The sequence below is a fragment of the Asterias rubens genome, chromosome 7, assembly GCF_902459465.1.
Source record: "Asterias rubens chromosome 7, eAstRub1.3, whole genome shotgun sequence".
Classification (NCBI taxonomy): domain Eukaryota; kingdom Metazoa; phylum Echinodermata; class Asteroidea; order Forcipulatida; family Asteriidae; genus Asterias; species Asterias rubens.
The window spans coordinates 5,265,916-5,283,003 of NC_047068.1; the positions used below are offsets into that span (position 1 = coordinate 5,265,916).

Here is a 17,088-nt window from a genome sequence, read left to right on the forward strand (position 1 = left end):
GATGATAAAAGACTGTAGGCTACCCGGGGGAACATTTTAAACTTTTCTGTCGTAGCGTTTTATTTCTTTGTTACAACATCATCGTTGACCAACATAAGTCAAAAGGCCATTAATCAAGAATCTATAATAAGACGACTCAACAGCACTATTTATCGAAGTAATTAATGTACGTAACAAGTTATCCTGACGGGTAAAGTCCTCAGCTAGTAAAAACAACTGAAAATACAACAAATGCATCCCCGTGCAAGTAATTCCATTCACAGCCAGATTCATTGTCTTACTTAATGAAGATTAATAGGCCTAGTTACTGAAGCAAAAGATAACGTTAAATACAAGAAAACCACTAATAATACGTCACTGCTTAATTGGCGTATTTATATATTTTCTTGACTTTTTATTGAATGCATTGTTAAGATTAAAGAGCTCGTGTGCCAGTTTCTTTTGTGTTTGTTTTGATCGTTTTATAACTCCGTTCTCGTGAAGGTTATTGCTTTATAGTGTCTATTTTTTTATATATATTTGGGAGTAAGTGTCTTTTCGTCAGTATAGTTGATGTTGTGATGATGGCGAGCAAACTGCTTGGTGTTGTTGGTATATTTATAATGGCAAACTACGCTGCCGTTTATGGGCGGTGTTGGAAGCCGCCATGCCCTTCTTCTTGGAGCCAGTGGCGAGACAAATGCTACAAGGTGCATGACGCTGACGTTACATGGGAAGAAGGCAAGCAGCAGTGTGTTGAGTTGGGTGGGGTGATAGTTGTCACTCAATCTGAAGAAGAGATACAACACCTCCACAACATTTGCAGCTGCGATAGGTTCTGGATTGGTTGCAACGACATTCAAACTGAAGGTTTGTACATGTTCAATTTAGTCATTAAAATTGCCAACACAGGGCCAAAGTACCACCAAGGGTAATGGTATGAACTTACTGTTTGTCTTATTTGGATCGGCGTCTGTTAATTAATTGTTTCCCCAAACAATATGTGTATATATGTTTATATCATCAAGCCAAGCAAAATGTTATCATGCACTCGTTTACATTAACTCGTTTAACAATGTTCATTTCGTTCAAGTTGATATTCTTCTTGCTCCCAAAATGAGGCTATATGTTTCTGACTGACTTGTTTCAGGTACCTGGGTGTGTTTGAATGGTGAAGCTACTATTGGGTCAGATGACAAGAGATGGGATGTTGGTCAGCCAAATAATCAAAACGAGGACCAATCTTGCGCCGAAGTTCTCGTTTATCCAGCAAGCGGAACTTCAGCCGCCTGGCATGATAGGGAATGCCATGCTTAACGCAAGGTAATCTGCCATCGCCCAACAGTCCTGTGAAAGGGTTGCACAATATTTTGCGCAAACTACTTTTGATGAAGAATAAAGGTTCGCAATGCCTTCAAATATCTTTAAAATTATGTTGCTGTTATGAATTCCTCAGTACCCCGTTTAAAGCCATTAGACACTTTCCGAACAGAATCAAAAATAAAAGTTCACAGATTTACAAATAACTTTGAAAGTGGAGCATCGGCAAGGTCAATTATTAGTATTATTATTTGTATTTATTTTGTTATAGCGTTCACTGGGCAGTGCGAATAAATAAACTATGAAAAAAGTAGATTATTGTTGTATATAGTAGTTTCTTGGATATGTGAAATTGTTAACAAATTCACAAAACCATCGGCCAAATGGCATGACGTCATTGCAGTTTTAAAAAGGTTCAAACAAAAAGGCACTTGTTAAACGCACAAAAAAAAGTTTTATTTTCCTTTTCTTGAAACGGAGAAAGAACTTTGAAATTTAAAAGTAGTGTTTCGTTTGGAAGTTCAATTCTTATGGGAATTGGTTTTTGCAGATTTGTTCAACGTACATTAAACTCAATCCTCTAGCGGCCATCTTTAAAAATTCAAATTCCAAAGGAATTCAATGATTTGACATCATCAAAATGTAGAAATACATCTAAAAGATACAACATGCAGTCCCTGTGAAAAACAATGCAGCCTCGTTCGATAAGATATGCGAGTTTTTGATTTACGATTGTTTTTATTACTGTCACTTGAACAAAAATGAAGTAAAATAATAGTTTAGAAAGGAGCTGCTAATTTGACAAAAGGTATATCCTTGGTTTTCTCAATGGTGACGTTGTCTAATTTATTCATAAGTGTGGGGTATTTCGTTGAATAGTAAGCCCCCGCGCGGGTATCTGTTTTGAAAATTCGTAATTCAATGAGCTTTGAATATGGTAGCCGCACATTATTTTTAGCTGGTTATTCGCATAGTTTTAAAGACACTGGACACTATTGGTAAATGTCAAAAACAAGTCTTCTCACTAAAGTGTATCTCAACATATGCATAAAATAACATACCTGTGAAAATTTGAGCTCAATTGGTCGTCGGAGTTGCGAGATAACTATGAAAGAACAAAACAACCTTGTCACACGCAGTTGTGTGCTTTCAGATGCTTGATTTCATGACCTCAAATTCTAAACTTGAGGTCTCGAAATCAAATTTGTGGAAAATTACTTCTTTCTCGAAAACTACGTCACTTCAGAGGGAGCTGTTTCTCACAATGTTTTATAGTATCAACCTCTCCCCGTTACTCGTTACCAAGTTAGGTTTTATGCTAATTATTATTTTGAGTAATTACCAATAGTGTCCACTGCCTTTAAATTAAAACATTGCTGTGGCAATGTGTAGCGGTCTGGTGTTAACATTAGTGGTTAAGTATTGGTTAAAGACACTGGTCACTTTGAGTAATTGTCAAAGACCAGTCTTCTCACTTGGTGTGTCTCAAGATATGCATAAAATAACAAACCTGTGAAAATTTTAGCTTAATTGGTCGTCAAAGTTGCGAGAGAATAATGGGAAAAAACGCTCCTGTTGCACAAAAGTTGTGTGCTTTCAGATGCTTGATTGGTATCGAAATCAAATTCAAATATTTTATAACAAATTGCTTCTTTCTCAAAAAGCTCCCCCCTTCAGAGGGAGCTGTTTCTCAAAAATGTATACTAGCTCCCCATTACTCGTTACCAAGTAAGATTTTATGCTAATAATTATTATGAGTTATTACAAAAAGTGTCCAGTGCCTTTAAGCATAGAGCAAGGAAGAGAACCAGTTAACTATTTTTTCACAATCAAGTTTTGAAACAGTAATACTAATCAAGTTGAAAACTCAAAGCTGGAATATTTTATAATACAAAGCAAAATCTAACTCAGGTTAAAGGCAGTGGACACTTTTGGTAATTACTCAAAATATTTACTATTATAAAACCTTACTTGGTGACAAGTAATGGGGAGAGGTTGGTGGTATAAAACTTTGTGAGAAACGGCTCCCTCTGAAGTGACATAGTTTTCGAGAAACAAGTAATTTTCCACGAATTTGATTTCGAGACCTCGGGTTTAGAATTTGAGGTCTCGAAATCAACCATCTAAACGCACACAACTTTGTGTGACAAGGGTGTTTTTATCTTTCTTTATTATCTCGCAACGTCGATTACCAAATTGAGCTCAAATTTTCACATGTTTGTTATTTTATGCATATGTTGAGATACACCAAGTAAGGAGACTGATCTAAGACAATTACCGATAGTGTCCACTGTCTTTAACTATAGTGTAAGTCCAAGAATTCCCTAATGTTGGTCTCATGAACTACTAACAAACATTGTTGACTGTATTGTCAAGGCGTGAATCACTCAAACCATATCTCACAGTGTTAAACTTAATGAAAATACATTTTGGCCAATCAACAGCGCGAATTCTTGGAATTGCTAAATAACATGTTTGGTCGTCAACTTCGCTTTGTAATAATATTGCCTTTGCTTTATTTATGAACTGAACATAATTCAAATATATTTGAATTAGTTTAGATAATCTACAAACGTTGTGTATTATTATGTGAATAGGGTTGATTACGTGATATTTGAATCTTTACACGTGAATACATATTAGTTTAATATATATAGGTACATGTTTGAACCAATTAATGATGTGACTGGAAATACCGGTTGGTTTGTCTCAATATTTCGACAACTGTACTCTCGTCGTTGTCATTGTCTCCTATATAATGACTTACTTTAATAGAGCACACTACATTGAATAAACTAACCGGCTCCAAAGAGCCATCACCTCATGTTTTCAAGAAGAGACAATTACAATGGTGTATCAGGCAAGAGTAAATGTATTTCATACTAATAATCAATTTATGGTACAGTACGAGTATAAGTATTATATGTTCATGTTTAAGATACTTTCTCAGATCTGCAAGCTAACAAATAAATTACATATGGACAAAGAGCCATGATACACTCAATTTCTCTAAAGCGACTTGTGTGAAAACTTGCTACCCGACCCTTCACAAGTAACCATAACGAAACCTGAAAGTTCAAAGTTAAAGCCATTATACACTTTCGGAACAGAAAACCCCCCAAAAAGTTCACAGATTTACAAATAACTTACCGGGTTTAAAGAAGGTAATGGTAAAAGACTTCTCTTGAAATATTATGACATGAAATGCTTTACTTTTTGATAAAAAATTGAAACAATTATCAATTCTCGACGTCGAGAATTACGGATTTATAGTAAACACAATCCCCATGACATGACACGGCGAAACGTGCAAAAACAAGAGTGGGTTTCCCGTTATTTTCTCCCGACTCCGATGACCGATTGAGCCAAAATTTTCACAGGTTTGTTATTTTATATATAAGTTGTGATACACGAAGTGTGGGCCTTTGGACAAAACTGTTTACCGAAAGTGTCCAATGGCTTTAACCCTAACCAATTCAGAACCTTAAAAATTATCCCTAACCATTTTCAAAATAAATGTAAGTCTAATTAGCCCTAACCAACCCAAACCCGCCACAATTTACCTTGACCAACCCCGAACCAACTAAATAATTAACCCTAACCAACCCAAACCCGCCACAATTTACCTTGACCAACCCCGAACCAACTAAATAATTAACCCTAACCAACCCAAACCCGCCACAATTTACCGTGACCAACCCCGAACCAACTAAATAATTAACCCTAACCAACCCAAACCCGCCACAATTTACCTTGACCAACCCCGAACCAACTAAATAATTAACCCTAACCAACCCAAACCCGCCACAATTTACCTTGACCAACCCCGAACCAACTAAATAATTAACCCTAACCAACCCAAACCCGCCACAATTTACCTTGACCAACCCCGAACCAACTAAATAATTACCCCTAACCAACCCAAACCCGCCACAATTTACCTTGACCAACCCCGAACCAACTAAATAATTAACCCTAACCAACCCAACCCCGCCACAATTTACCGTGACCAACCCCGAACCAACTAAATAATTAACCCTAACCAACCCAAACCCGCCACAATTTACCGTGACCAACCCCGAACCAACTAAATAATTAGCCCTAACCAACCCAAACCCGCCACAATTTACCTTGACCAACCCCGAACCAACTAAATAATTAACCCTAACCAACCCAAACCCGCCACAATTTACCTTGACCAACCCCGAACCAACTAAATAATTAACCCTAACCAACCCAAACCCGCCACAATTTACCTTGACCAACCCCGAACCAACTAAATAATTAACCCTAACCAACCTTAACCCGCCACAATTTACCTTGACCAACCCCGAACCAACTAAATAATTAACCCTAACCAACCCAAACCCGCCACAATTTACCTTGACCAACCACGAACCAACTAAATAATTAACCCTAACCAACCCAAACCCGCCACAATTTACCTTGACCAACCCCGAACCAACTAAATAATTAACCCTAACCAACCCAAACCCGCCATAATTTACCTTGACCAACCCCGAACCAACTAAATAATTAACCCTAACCAACCCAAACCCGCCACAATTTACCTTGACCAACCCCGAACCAACTAAATAATTAACCCTAACCAACCCAAACCCGCCACAATTTACCTTGACCAACCCCGAACCAACTAAATAATTAACCCTAACCAACCCAAACCCGCCATAATTTACCTTGACCAACCCCGAACCAACTAAATAATTAGCCCTAACCAACCCAAACCCGCCACAATTTACCTTGACCAACCCCGAACCAACTAAATAATTAACCCTAACCAACCCAAACCCGCCACAATTTACCTTGACCAACCCCGAACCAACTAAATAATTAACCCTAACCAACCCAAACCCGCCACAATTTACCTTGACCAACCCCGAACCAACTAAATAATTAACCCTAACCAACCCAAACCCGCCACAATTTACCGTGACCAACCCCGAACCAACTAAATAATTAACCCTAACCAACCCAAACCCGCCACAATTTACCGTGACCAACCCCGAACCAACTAAATAATTAGCCCTAACCAACCCAAACCCGCCACAATTTACCTTGACCAACCCCGAACCAACTAAATAATTAACCCTAACCAACCCAAACCCGCCACAATTTACCTTGACCAACCCCGAACCAACTAAATAATTAACCCTAACCACCCCAAACCCGCCACAATTTACCTTGACCAACCCCGAACCAACTAAATAATTAACCCTAACCAACCTTAACCCGCCACAATTTACCTTGACCAACCCCGAACCAACTAAATAATTAACCCTAACCAACCCAAACCCGCCACAATTTACCTTGACCAACCACGAACCAACTAAATAATTAACCCTAACCAACCCAAACCCGCCACAATTTACCTTGACCAACCCCGAACCAACTAAATAATTAACCCTAACCAACCCAAACCCGCCATAATTTACCTTGACCAACCCCGAACCAACTAAATAATTAACCCTAACCAACCCAAACCCGCCACAATTTACCTTGACCAACCCCGAACCAACTAAATAATTAACCCTAACCAACCCAAACCCGCCACAATTTACCTTGACCAACCCCGAACCAACTAAATAATTAACCCTAACCAACCCAAACCCGCCATAATTTACCTTGACCAACCCCGAACCAACTAAATAATTAGCCCTAACCAACCCAAACCCGCCACAATTTACCTTGACCAACCCCGAACCAACTAAATAATTAACCCTAACCAACCCAAACCCGCCACAATTTACCTTGACCAACCCCGAACCAACTAAATAATTAACCCTAACCAACCCAAACCCGCCACAATTTACCTTGACCAACCCCGAACCAACTAAATAATTAACCCTAACCAACCCAAACCCGCCACAATTTACCTTGACCAACCCCGAACCAACTAAATAATTAACCCTAACCAACCCAAACCCGCCACAATTTACCTTGACCAACCCCGAACCAACTAAATAATTAGCCCTAACCAACCCAAACCCGCCACAATTTACCTTGACCAACCCCGAACCAACTAAATAATTAACCCTAACCAACCCAAACCCGCCACAATTTACCTTGACCAACCCCGAACCAACTAAATAATTAACCCTAACCAACCCAAACCCGCCACAATTTACCTTGACCAACCCCGAACCAACTAAATAATTAACCCTAACCAACCCAAACCCGCCACAATTTACCTTGACCAACCCCGAACCAACTAAATAATTAACCCTAACCAACCCAAACCCGCCACAATTTACCTTGACCAACCCCGAACCAACTAAATAATTAACCCTAACCAACCCCAAACATGCTCAAACTACCCCCACACCCCGACCCTTCCAAAATTAACCCTAACCTACGCCGACTCTCCAACATTAACTGACTGACTCATGAAAGGAATATTGTTTCTAAAGTATCATTTTGTGATTCAACAAAAATAGACTCCACCTGTTTGGGCAAACCTGATGGAACCGACTCGACCAGAAAGACTCTGCTAGGGTCGAAACATGAGCCCATGTACTATCTTTTGTATATTAATCTCCTGAATTTCAAAAATCTCTCTTCTTTTTTAGCCAAATGCCGTATTTTGGGGGAAATTTCTAGAAAATACAACAAATGCATCCCAATGTACTCCATACAAACCAGATTTATTTCCTTATATACACAATGAAGATTATTTGATCCTATACGGTAAAAGATAATTGAATACGATGAAACCACAAATCCAAACACGTGACGTCATTGGTTAGTTTGCATTTTCATATTTTTCTTGACTTTTTATTGATTGCATTGTTAAGATTGGAAAGCTCGTGTGCCATTTTCTTTAGTGTTGGTTTAGATCGTTTTATAATTCCATTCTCGTGAAGGTTATAATTTTTGCTTGGTGTCTATTTTTGTTTAAACTGGAAGTAGTGTTGTCAGGAGTTGATGTCGTGATGATGGCGAGCAAACTGCTGGGTGTTGTTGGTATATTTATAATGGCAAACTACGCTGCCGGCAATGGGCAGTGTGTGGCCTCCATCAGAGGGACACCGCGCCCGCGATGCCCTCCAACTTGGAGCCAGTGGCGAGACAAATGCTACAAGGTGCATGACGCTGACGTTACATGGGAAGAGGGCATGCAGCAGTGTGTTGAGTTGGGTGGGGTGATGGTTGTCACTCAATCTAAAGAAGAGTTACAACACCTTCTCAAGATGTGCAGCTGCGATAGGTACTGGATTGGTTGCAACGACATTCAAACTGAAGGTGTGTACATTTAAAGAAACTTATAATTCGTTTTATTTTACAACAAATCGCCAACACCAGGGTGAGGGCAACGGCAATGTTTGTTAGAGACTCTCGAAATGATTTTAAGTTGTCAAAACGGTCCTCGAAGCGTTTGCACGAAGGGTTCATGAAAACTAAAAATAAATAATAAATTGCTAAAGCTAAAACAAAATTATAGACAAAATCATTTCGCTAGAAATCATTTCGACAGCTCAGAATGTTTGATTTTTGACGGTGAAAATGAAATATCGCGAGAGCTCGACATAAATTGCAACAAAAGCTCGAGAAAAAATGTGATATTTCGCTCTCGATTATTGGTTTATTTCGAGCACACACAAAAAATCATTCTAAACACCGAACTGATTGATTGTTTTCATCTCCGTTTCAATGCTCTTTAATTACACACAATGAAGCTATCGGACTTTTTGTACCTGTCCGTAAACAAATTTGGTTTACTCGGCAAAATAAATTGTACACATTATGAAACAATTTTTTTATTAAGTTCCACTAATTTAACTTAGCCTATTGTGTAAGTAATCATTACAAACAACAAAACACAATAATGTTAACTTCGTTTAAATTGATCTTTCAGTACCAACCCACTCCCAAAATGTAAATAATTATTATATATGCCTAATGAGGCTTGTTTTCTGATTGACTTGTTTCAGGTACCTGGGTGTGTTTGGGTGAAGGTACTATTGGCGTAGATGACAAGAGATGGTATGTAACTCAACCAAATAACCAATTCGGTGACCAATCTTGCGTCGAAGTCTTTGTTTATCCACGAGGCGGCACTTCAGCAGGCTGGCATGATAGGGAATGTCATCTCCCTCGCAAGTTAATCTGCCAGCGCCCAACAGTATCCTCGGCAATGCTGCACATGTAAAGAGTGGCTCAACATTCTGCGCAGACTACTTTTAATGAAGATTAAAGAAAATGTATGGAATCATCCTTCTTGATATTTCAAGCAAATTTTTTGAAGTTCAGTTTCTCTCAAAATATAATATTCCACATTCAATTCTGAAAGTGGAGCAATTGGCCGTTTTGCTATAAAGTTCACTGTGCAGTAAGCCTACAAAAGTTAGATTATGGTTTTAATGATTGTTAACCTTATTGTTAATAAATTCACAATACCATGCATCGGCAAAAAATGATATGAAGTCATTGTTTCAACAAAAAGGCAGTTTTTAGTTTGGAACAAGGTCCTTGTGTTTTCCTTTTCTTGAATCGGAAACTTATTCATTTCAAAGTATAAAAGTTTGCTTTGGGAAGCTCAATTCTTGTCTAGTACGTTTTCGGGAAACTCTTTCATCTTTCATGAAATTTATTGTTTTAAAGGCACTGGACACTATTGGTAATTACTCAAAATAATTGTTAGCACAAAAACTTACTTGGTAACATGCAATGGAGAGCTGTTGATAGTATAAAACATTGTGAGAAATGGCTCCCTCTGAATTTACGTAATATATGAGAAAAAAAGTAATTTTCCACTATATTTGAATTTGACTTCGAGACCTCAGAATTAGATTTTGAGGTCCCGAAATCAAGCATCTGAAAGCACAAAAGTTCGTGTGACAAGGGTATTTTTCTTCCATTATTATCTCGCAACTTCGACGACCAATTGAATTCAAATTTTGACAGGTTTGTTATTTTATGCATATGTTGAGACACACCAAGTTAGAAGACTGGTCCTTGGCAATTAATACCAAAGGTGTCCAGTGGCTTTAAAGGAATTTTATCACGTCCTAAAAATATAGAAATAAATCTCAAAGATGTAACATGCATTCCATGTGTGCCGTCCACTGAAAACTCGGCTTTGCTTGATAAGATCTGTGAGCTTTTAATTTACGATTGTTTTTATTATGTTTCAAATAATGAAGTATAATGTTGGTTTCAAAAGGGGCTGCTATTTTGACAAAAGGTGATCTCTTTGGTTTGTTCAATGGTGACGTTGTCTAATTTATTCAGAGTAGTGGGTTATTGGATGGATTGGTATTGCCCCCGCGTGGGTATCTGTTTTGCGAATCGGTTAAAAGCTTAATAGGGCAGCCGTAATGGTACATTATTTTTACCGGGTTATTTGCAAGTTTTAGTTTAAACATTTTTGTGGCGATATGCGTAGCGGCATTGCAATTAACATTAGTAGTTGAGTATTATTAAACTTTATTTTCGCAATATTTTTGAAACAAAAATATTAATTAAGTTGAAAACCCAAACCAGGAATATTTTATAAATACAAGGCAAAATCTACTAATTTCTCGCAAACAATAGTGCAACTCAAAGAATTGCCTCTGTGGCCCAGCACTATGTTGGTCCTAACAACTAATAACAGACACATTGTTGACGGCTTTGTCTAGGCAGATATCACTGAAATCATAATATCTCAGTTGCGTTTTAGAGGGTTTTAAACTTTCTGAATGTCGCTTTTATTGACCCCAACCAACTGCACGAATTCTTGGAATTGCCCAATAATAATGTTTGGTCGTACGATTTCGCTTTGTAATTATATTGCCTTTGATTTATATTTGAACTATAAACTATTCAAAATATGTAAGTTTAGATAATCTACAAACATTGTATATAATTATGTGAACAGGGTTGAAAATATATATAACAACCCCAATCATAGTGTCACTGATGTTGAACTTCTGGTGATTGAAGCTTGCAATGGTGATGACACACACCGCAAGAGTAGAGAATCACACTGGATTCACCAACTCAAGACAGTCAAACCCTTTGGACTTAATAAACACTTCAACAGCCCCAATCATAGTGTCACTGATGTTGAACTTCTGGTGATTGAAGCTTGCAATGGTGATGACACACACCGCAAGAGTAGAGAATCACACTGGATCCACCAACTCAAGACAGTCAAACCCTTTGGATTCAACATAAACACTGGTGTTAAATAACTTCTCATTACCCTCCACTTCACTTCTGCCTAAGAACTTATATGTTGTATATATTTTGTACATAAAGTATAAATTAATCCAGTTTAAAGTTGTTTTTATAAATTTATCACTGTAACTATCTGATGTAAGTAACCCCCCCCCCTTTTTTTCCACAGGTCCCTCATACCTATTTTTAAAACCATCATACCTTTGATCTTGCTATTCTTATTAATTGACCATTGTTAGTTGCATCATGGTGCAACTTGCTCTCTAATCCTACCCTTTCATGTCTCCCTGCATTGTTGTCGAACAATACATTTACCACTTTTATGGTCCAGTAACCCATCCTTTCATTCTAAACATCCTTTGTCCTCGCCACTTCACTCCTATTGGTTCATAGCCACCAATATTGTCTCTGAAATAGAAACTTTGATTGGTTGTTATTTTCCCGCTTCTTTCTGGATCCTTTCCTTAATCCCTTTCCCCCTCTCTTTTTCTATAAATGGATATGTATTTGCCTCTGAAGAAGGTCCGGATTGTTCTTAGCTCTCTACTACCGTTTTGAATTTGTGGGTCATTTGAGTTTCTCACCCATCTCTATTTCCTACCAGTGTCTGTGCCAGACATGTGGATTCTACTGAGCTTGTTGTTGTGTGAATTGGATTCTCCTAAAAAGTGATTTTTTCATGATGATTTTTCTGTCCTATGTGTGGTTTCTACTAAACTTGTACCTGTGCACATATGCTCCATTGAGCTTGGATTATCATCCTTCCAGTCTTATGCAAATGACTGAATCAATACCTTGGGCCAGTCAAAACCCCAAGATGAATGGAACTGTTCTGCACCAGCAGTCAACCTCAACACAGGCACCACCATGTACCTTGTACTACAGTAGGGCTGAGTTGTTTCGCCTTGCCCCTGTGTCTAACAAATGGAGGATTCCCAGCGAAACTTATTCCACCATGAAAGACCTGGGCATCTTTCGTTATAGAGGTCGGCGTGCTGGATCCAAAATGAGACGAAGATCTTCAAGTTGGAACTGTGTCACATACTCCGACTCCTCCTGCGACCTCATTCAAAGGCCTATACCTCTTCAAACTAGTAAACCTCGCTCAGTCATAAGAATACCACGTACCCAGGTAAATAATATGCTTACCGGTAATTGCTCTAACCTTAGACCTATACCACGCTCACCCCCACTCCACAACATAACTGTTCACCTGTGGAATGCAAACTCCATACGGAACAAGACAGTTACTCTCTTAGATCATGTTTTGTCTTATGATGTGGATAATATGGTAATTGTTGAAACCAAGCTACTTGATGATGATGCTGTAGTCATTGGTGAATTTACCCCTCCTGGTTACGAGTTTTTCAACTACCCTCGTAGAAGCACTACCTATGGTGGAGGCGTTGGAATCCTTTCTAAAAAGTCCTTGAACTTGAGCCCCCTACCAACTGACATTAATTCTGTTACTTTTGAGCACTGTGTTGTCATCCTAAAAAATCAAATCCAAGTTGTTGCTCTATATAGGCCACCACCATCACGGGTCAACAAATTCAAGACCTCTGAATTTCTAGAAGAGTTTGAGACATTCTTGGATAAGATATGTGACACACCACATAAATCTATCTTACTTGGTGATTTTAATCTGCATTTGGACAAGCCTGAAAAATGGGACACTAGTAAGTTCTGTATTGCTCTTGAGAACTTTGGTTTTAACCAACATGTTAAGGATCCCACGCATACGAAAGGTCACATCCTTGATCTTGTGATATCTGGTGCTGGTGACAACCTTGTTTATAATGTTGAAGTTGACCCTGTAACCCATACAATAGCGGGATCACTTGATCACCATTACTTGATAAAGTGCTCTCTTAATTGTGAAAAACCTAACCACCTCAAGATCAGTAAGACCTACCGTGAATATGGCAAAATGGACCACAACTGTTTCCGTGAACTGCTAAGTGAAAAGGTTGACTCCATTCCTGATAGCGCCGATCCAAAAGTTCTCGTTCAGTCATTCATCAGCATAACATCTGCTACTCTCAACGACGTGTGTCCTTTGATCACCAAAACCACTACTGTCAGGCATAGACTCCCGTGGTACAATGACACTATCCATGGTGCGAGACGTGAACGGCGCAGATTGGAACGTAAATGGAAAAAAAGTCGGTCACAAGAGGACGAACAACTTACCGTTACATGTCACATCTTGATAACTACCGTTTTTATCGTTTGTCCCGTATCATTCCCAAAGGCCTACAGATCAAGTGTATCCCTTCCTTTGGGGATCTTGACCCATCCTTTTTGAAGAAATGGAACAAGACACTCACTAATACGTCTTTCCGTTTGATCAAGTTGCTGGAAAATCAATGCCAACAATTCATTGATAACCAGTTGCTTGAGATAACAGACACTGAGTCTCAACTCCAGGAGTCATGCTCTATTGAAGAGTTTGAACAGTTACAAGATACCATACTATGTAACGTCAAACACTTAATGTCCACCCTAATGGACACACAGAACAAGAAACGTATGAATGTCCAGGCTAACCACAAGAAACACACCCATAGACGTTTCCACAGTAAGAGAGCCACCATTACCCCTCCTACTGTTAGGTCGCCAGAGACCAATACTGTAGTTAACCTGTCTGACATGGTCCTTACTGATCCACAGGTTAAACTCCTCTCAAGGGGTCTTAAGTTTTGCCCCACACCCAGAGAACCTAACCAACTTCTTTTCCAACAGCACGTGGAGATTTATTGATGATATTTTCTCCATCTGGTGTGGTGACCAAGACAGCTTGGATGAGTTTATTGACCATATCAACTCATTTCACCCCACCATAAAGTTCACTACCGAACAATCTCTCACCAGTGTGAACTTTCTAGATGTGACAATAACCAAGTCTCCTAATGGCCTTGTCACAGATGTTTACAGTAAACCCACCGACACCCACCAGTACCTTCTCTCCAATAGCTGTCACCCTGGTCACTGTAAGAAGGCAATTGCTTACAGTCAGGCCTTACGTATCAGGCGTATCTGTTCCACAGATACCCTGTACAAGAGGCGCTCATCAGAGCTAAGGAAACACCTTGTATCTAGGGGACATAGCGAACGTAGGGTCCAACTTGCTATCAACAGGGCTCTCAACGTACCTCGTCATACTCTGTTGAATAACACGGGAGCTAATAAAGCTCCTAACAATAGAGTTGCTTTGGTCACTACCTTCCACCCCAAACTACCCAAACTTCCCTCAATTCTCAATAATAAAATGCCTATATACTTCACTCCTCCAGCAGGTTACACTCAGCCATCCCTGAGGTTCCCATGGTTGCATTCCGCCGCCCCAAGAACCTTGGTGACATACTAGTCAGGGCCAAACTTCCCCCAGGTACAGTCCAAACACAACCCCGACAGATATACTGGGCTGTCACAAATGTACCCGTTCCAAATGCAAAACGTGTCTGCACATTAAGCCCTCACTTAAGGTGAAGAGTCATACCACTGGCTCTTCATACAACATCAAGACCGACTCTGAATGCAGCACGTCTAATGTAGTCTATGTCATATCATGTAAGAGATGTGGGCTACAATATGTGGGAGAGACTAAAGACCAAACATTGAATAAACCAACCGGCTCTCAAAGAGACATCACCTCATGTTTTCACGAAGAGACAATTACAATGGTGTATCAGGCAAGACTAAATGTATTTATTAGTAATAATTAATTGATGTAAAAGTATGAGTGTGATGTTCATGTTTTAAGATACTTTCTCAGCACTGCAAGCTAACAAATAAATTACATATGCACAAAGAGCCATGTTACACTGAATTTCTCTAAAACGATTTGTGTGAAAACTTGCTACCCGACCCTATACAATGAACCCTAACGAAACCTGAAAGTTCAAAGTTAACCCTAACCAATTCAGAACCTTCAAAATTATCCCTAACCATTTTCAAAATAAATGTAAGTCTAATTAGCCCTAACCAACCCAAACCCGCCACAATTTACCTTGACCAACCCCGAACCAACTAAATAATTAACCCTAACCAACCCAAACCCGCCACAATTTACCTTGACCAACCCCGAACCAACTAAATAATTAACCCTAACCAACCCAAACCCGCCACAATTTACCTTGACCAACCCCGAACCAACTAAATAATTAACCCTAACCAACCCAAACCCGCCACAATTTACCTTGACCACCCCCGAACCAACTAAATAATTACCCCTAACCAACCCAAACCCGCCACAATTTACCTTGACCAACCCCGAACCAACTAAATAATTAACCCTAACCAACCCAAACCCGCCATAATTTACCTTGACCAACCCCGAACCAACTAAATAATTAGCCCTAACCAACCCAAACCCGCCACAATTTACCTTGACCAACCCCGAACCAACTAAATAATTAACCCTAACCAACCCAAACCCGCCACAATTTACCTTGACCAACCCCGAACCAACTAAATAATTAACCCTAACCAACCCAAACCCGCCACAATTTACCTTGACCAACCCCGAACCAACTAAATAATTAGCCCTAACCAACCCAAACCCGCCACAATTTACCTTGACCAACCCCGAACCAACTAAATAATTAACCCTAACCAACCCAAACCCGCCACAATTTACCTTGACCAACCCCGAACCAACTAAATAATTAACCTTAACCAACCCAAACCCGCCACAATTTACCTTGACCAACCCCGAACCAACTAAATAATTAACCCTAACCAACCCAAACCCGCCACAATTTACCTTGACCAACCCCGAACCAACTAAATAATTAACCTTAACCAACCCAAACCCGCCACAATTTACCTTGACCAACCCCGAACCAACTAAATAATTAACCCTAACCAACCCAAACCCGCCACAATTTACCGTGACCAACCCCGAACCAACTAAATAATTAACCCTAACCAACCCAAACCCGCCACAATTTACCTTGACCAACCCCGAACCAACTAAATAATTAACCCTAACCAACCCAAACCCGCCACAATTTACCTTGACCAACCCCGAACCAACTAAATAATTAACCCTAACCAACCCAAACCCGCCATAATTTACCTTGACCAACCCCGAACCAACTAAATAATTAACCCTAACCAACCCAAACCCGCCACAATTTACCTTGACCAACCCCGAACCAACTAAATAATTAACCCTAACCAACCCAAACCCGCCACAATTTACCTTGACCAACCCCGAACCAACTAAATAATTAACCCTAACCAACCCAAACCCGCCACAATTTACCTTGACCAACCCCGAACCAACTAAATAATTAACCCTAACCAACCCAAACCCGCCACAATTTACCTTGACCAACCCCGAACCAACTAAATAATTAACCCTAACCAACCCAAACCCGCCACAATTTACCTTGACCAACCCCGAACCAACTAAATAATTAACCCTAACCAACCCAAACCCGCCACAATTTACCGTGACCAACCCCGAACCAACTAAATAATTAACCCTAACCAACCCAAACCCGCCACAATTTACCTTGACCAACCCCGAACCAACTAAATAATTAACCCTAACCAACCCAAACCCGCCACAATTTACCTTGACCAACCCCGAACCAACTA

At 39.6% G+C, this 17,088-nt stretch overlaps 2 protein-coding genes across 2 annotated transcripts; both read left to right on the forward strand.

Annotated features, from left to right (window-relative positions):
* The first annotated feature begins 602 nt into the window (after positions 1-602).
* LOC117292359 (C-type lectin domain family 4 member M-like) lies at positions 603-1,296 on the forward strand. The gene is made up of 2 exons (XM_033774383.1): positions 603-849; positions 1,130-1,296. Exons 1-2 carry the CDS (start codon positions 603-605, stop codon positions 1,294-1,296), a joined length of 414 nt encoding a protein of 137 aa, XP_033630274.1.
* A 6,956-nt stretch (positions 1,297-8,252) lies between these two features.
* LOC117292360 (C-type lectin domain family 4 member M-like) lies at positions 8,253-9,466 on the forward strand. The gene is made up of 2 exons (XM_033774384.1): positions 8,253-8,559; positions 9,249-9,466. Exons 1-2 carry the CDS (start codon positions 8,253-8,255, stop codon positions 9,464-9,466), a joined length of 525 nt encoding a protein of 174 aa, XP_033630275.1.
* Positions 9,467-17,088: the final 7,622 nt, after the last annotated feature.